The following is a 4,518-nucleotide window of genomic DNA, read 5'->3' as shown; positions in this document are numbered from 1 at the left end:
CCCCCCGGCAGGAGGGGGGGCCGGCGGGGGCCCGGATTTCCCCCCCCCCCCCGGGGCTTTTTTCACCTTTCTGAGCCTCCCCCCAATTTTTAAAAATTTTAAAAAATTAATTTCCCCCCTCCCGCAGCAAAAGAAAAGGAGGGGGGGTCGCGGATTTGGGTTTTTTTTTGTCCTTTCCGCCCCCAAAATTGGCGATTTTTTGCTGTCTTTCCCCTCCCCCCGCTCCTTGCCCTCACCCCGGATATTTAATTTGATTTTTTAATTATTTCCCCCCCCCTCATTTCCAGCTCTGGATCAGCTCATCCATTCATCCCCAGCTTTTTTTTTTTTTTTTTCCTTTTTTCCCTTTTTTTTTTTTTTCCGAGCACATCCTTCGATCGCCCGCGGCCATAAATTAGCACAATTAATTATCGCAATCTCCAAATTGATGGCGCGCAGATCCCTTACCTCAGCGCTTTTTACCGCCGCGTTTGGGGCACGGAAAATGCAGGGGAAAAAAAGAAAAAAAATTAAAAAAATTAAAAAACCCCTCGGGGATGCTCGGGCCGAGCCCGGGGCTGCTTTTAAAGAAAAAGACACCTCCAAGGCCGGGTTTTTTTTTTGCCTTTTTGTTGTTTTCGGGTGGTTTTTTGTTGTTCTTTTTTTTTTTAAGGTATATTTACAGAGCTGCTCTACAATAGGCAACAGAACAAATATTACAGAACGGGTCTGAGACGAGAATAAAAGACACAAAATCGGTACAGCAGGAACGTTCAACACCGAGACAGAACATCAGCATCGGGAGCCGCCATTCCCTCCAGTCCTTTTTTTTTTTTCGTATTTTTCCTCATTTTTTTTAAATCCTTTTCCCTTTTCCCCCTTTTTTTTTTACAAAATATCCACGCGGGATTAAAAAAAAAAAAAATCGGGTTAAAAAAAAATCAAAATACTGGATGAAGTTTTAATTTAGGAACATAAAATATAATAATAATAATAAAAACCCACGCGGGATTAAAAATAAAAAAAAAAAAATCGGGTTAAAAAAAAATCAAAATACTGGATGAAGTTTTAATTTAGGAACATAAAATATAATAATAATAATAAAAAACAGCAAAATAAAAATTCAAGTACTTCTCGTGCCGCTTTTGCCGAGGGCAGAGCAAGGCGGAAGAAAGGAAGAGAAAACCAAACCCCCCCGGGCACTTTTAATTTTTTTTTTCCTAGTTTTAGTCGCATTTTAGAAAAGCCTCGAGTCCCCAAACCTCTACCGCTAAACATTCATCCGCGCATTCAAAATCAGAAACATTTCACCCCTTTTTTTAAATTATTTCCCCCTTTTTCTGCTTTTTTCTCGCTGTTTCTTTTCCCCCTCTCCACCCTCGTTTCTCTCCGCCAAACTTTTTTTATTTTTTTCTGTGTGTGTCGTTTTTAACTTATTATTTTTTTTTTAATAATTTTAAAATTATTATTATTATTATTGCTGCTCCTTATCGCTTTTCTCTTTATTCATTTTCTTCATTTTCATTCGCCTGTTCTGAAACCAGATTTTGACCTGGCGTTCCGTGAGGTTCAGCACCCGCGCCACTTCGTACCTCCGGTCCCGCGTGAGGTACATATTGAATAAAAACTCTTTTTCCAGTTCCAGGGTCTGATATTTTGTGTAAGGGCATCGTTTCTTCCTCGTGGAGCGCGCGTGAATCCAATTTGCCACGGGGTTGTCTGAGAAAGAAGATTTTTTTTATATATATATATATATTTTTTAATTTTTTTTGAATATTTTCTAATTTTTTTAAATATTTTTTGGGGAAAATCAATGCTAAAATTGGCTTTTTTTCCTTGTTAATTTCTCCCTCCCCCTTCCACGCCCTACAGCCAGAACCTGTTTAATTAGCAGCTCTTACCTAAATATTTTAAGTGACCTTCGCAAGGGTTTAATCTGTTTATTTTGGAGGGGGTCACTTCCTTTTCTCTTTTCGCTGCCGTTCTCACTTTTTTTTTAAAAACTTTAGTAAAAATAAAAATATACATAACAATAACAAAAATAACAAAAACAAAAGCGGCGCGCCGGGTTCGAAATAATAACAATAACAATAATAATAATAATAATAATAAGGATCCACATGGCTGCTGCTGCTGCTGCTGCTGTAATCGAGGAACAAGTCATAAAAAGTCAAAATTCCACCATTTCATAGGCCCATAAACTCTTTTTACAACCTCAGCTCGCCAAGACTTTCCCCAGAATCTGCCCCGGACCCGCAAAGCCGCCCTGGCTTTTTTAATATCTCCGGGATGACACGCGAGGTGTCGCAAAAAAATCGCTTTTTTTTTTTTAGTTATTTTCGGCGTTTTCGGCGTTTTTCAATTCAGTTTTTAAAGGGGTTTTCACGCCGCGGGTGCGGGGCCGCGGCCGCTCCCCGCGGGTGCGGTTTTGGGGCGGTTTTGGGGCGTTTTGGGGCAGCCGGGGGAGGTTTTTGGAGCCCGGATTCCCCGGCCCCGGTGGCACGGGCAGAGCCCCCAAATCGCCCCCAAATCCCCCCAAAAGCGCCCCCAAATCCCCCCAAAAGCGGCCCCGGCTCCCCTCGGCCGCGTTTTGGGGCGATTCCCGGCGATTTTCGCTCTCCCAGCAGCGGCCGATACCTGCTCGCTGCCCCTGGGAAAATTCGGGGTTTTGCTGATTCCTGCTTTGGGTTTTGGGGCTTTTTGGGGGGTTTTGGGTTGTTTTTTTTTTAAGTTCTCCCCTCCCTCCTCAGCAGCTCCTGCGCTCGCCGCCTCCTGCCCCCTCAGCTGGCCCTAAAATCGCGATTTTTCTCCTCATTCCTGCCTTGCCTCCTCGCCAGGCTTCACCTTTCCCTTCATTCCCACGTGGAGGAATTTTTGGTTTTTCTCTTTTTTTTTTTTTTTTTTTTTGGGGGGGATAATTCAGGAATAACCGCGCCGCCGGAGTTTTTATTGATTTTTCCAGGAGATAAAGGGGCGCCTCTGCGTTCACCCCGAGATGTTCCCTTCCCCTCCCTAAAATAAACAAAAAAAAAACCCCAAAATCCACCCCCACATCCGCACGCTCGCTCCCAGGCATCCCCAAACTCTTCCTTGTTCCTGGAAAGCGGGAAGGAATTTTTGGGAGCCAAAGACGCTTCTCCCTGCGCTTCACCCCACCCTGGCACACGCAAGCTCTTCCCCTAGAATTATTAATTATTATTATTATTATTGTTATTATCGGTTTAATTTAGAGTGTGGGGGGGAGTGGGGAATCAAAGCAGCCCCGTCAGCGGAATAATTAAAAATAAAAAAAAGGGGAAAAAACATAGAAGAATAAAAGGGGGATTCAAAAATTTTTAAAAAACCCCCAAAGAGCCCGAAACAAAGTGGGCTCGCCGAAACCCCCAGACCCTCCCTGCGGAGTTTCAGGGTCGCGCTCTGCCCCTCTCCTCTCTCTCCCTCTCCGAGGTAATTCCATTTTATTGAGTGGGGTCCTGGAAGCCGCAACGCCTTCCGCGGTCGTAAACAAGAATGACTCGGACTTACTGGGGTCTAATTCGTGCTTTTCTTCTTTGTGCTTGCCGGCGGCCTCGCACTCGGGGGAGGACGGGACGTTCTGCGCCGCTCGCTCCCGCAGCTCGCCGGGAGCCGCGTACACGAAATCCGCGTAGGCGCGGCCGTCGGCGGGGCCGCACTCCGCCCTGCGCGGAGCCCCGAACGCGTCCGCCTTGAGGCCGTAGGGCCGAGCCCCGAAGGCCGGGAAGGACACGGCCCCGGCCAGCGGCTCCAGCCAGGTCCGCACGTACCTGGGCTCGCCCTGCGGCGCGTAGGGCCCCGCGGCGTGCGGGTGCGGGTAGCCCACCGAGGGCTGCGAGGGCACGGGCGCCCACGAGGCGGTGAAAACGGCGGGTTTGGGGGCGAAGCTGCACGAGGGGAAGTCGGAGCAGTCGGGCACCAGCGCGGCGGGGCGAGCGGCGCCGGGGCCGGCGAAGCGCGGGGCCAGCAGCTCCTCGCCCTCGGGGCCGAGCAGCGAGTCCACGTAGTAGTTGCTGATGGGGCCCGAAGCCGACATGGTTCGCTCGCCCCCTCTTTTACATTCATGGGATTATTGTATGAAGTGTATGTGTACTTTTTATCTGCTCATAGAACAATCAGGGCAGGTAATTATTTTTTCAGCCGTTCCCACCGCGCCATTGGCTGCCGGCCTCACGTGATTGTATTTACCCAAAAATATCGCCCGGATCAATCCGCAGGGCTTTTTTTTTTTTCCTTTTTTTTTTTTTTCTGTTTTTTTTTTTTTTCTGTTTTTTTTTTTTTTCTGTTTTTTTTTTTTTTCTGTTTTTTTTTTTTTTCTGTTTTTTTTTTTTTTCTGTTTTTTTTTTTTTTCTGTTTTTTTTTTTTTTCTGTTTTTTTTTTTTTTCTTTTTTTTTTTTTTTAAAAAAAAAAAAAAAAAAGCGGCTGGAAACGGGGGCGGAGATGAGGAGGAGGAGGAGAGGAGGAGGAGGATGCTCGGCGCGGCGGCCGGGGATGCTCAGCCCCGCGGGCTGGGAGGGGGGAGAT

The 4,518-nt window shown here is 46.7% G+C and overlaps 1 protein-coding gene across 1 annotated transcript; it reads right to left on the bottom strand.

The window, feature by feature from the left end:
- Positions 1-1,453: 1,453 nt before the first annotated feature.
- Positions 1,454-4,033, bottom strand: HOXC9 (homeobox C9). The gene is made up of 2 exons (XM_041403902.1): positions 3,505-4,033; positions 1,454-1,698 (listed from the first exon to the last, which is right to left on the bottom strand). Exons 1-2 carry the CDS (start codon positions 4,028-4,030, stop codon positions 1,454-1,456), a joined length of 771 nt encoding a protein of 256 aa, XP_041259836.1. The 5' UTR covers positions 4,031-4,033.
- Positions 4,034-4,518: the final 485 nt, after the last annotated feature.

The sequence above is a fragment of the Onychostruthus taczanowskii genome, unplaced genomic scaffold (genome assembly GCF_017590055.1).
Source record: "Onychostruthus taczanowskii isolate IOZ18803 unplaced genomic scaffold, ASM1759005v1 scaffold206, whole genome shotgun sequence".
NCBI lineage: Eukaryota > Metazoa > Chordata > Aves > Passeriformes > Passeridae > Onychostruthus > Onychostruthus taczanowskii.
This window is presented reverse-complemented; position numbering and strand designations above follow the sequence as displayed.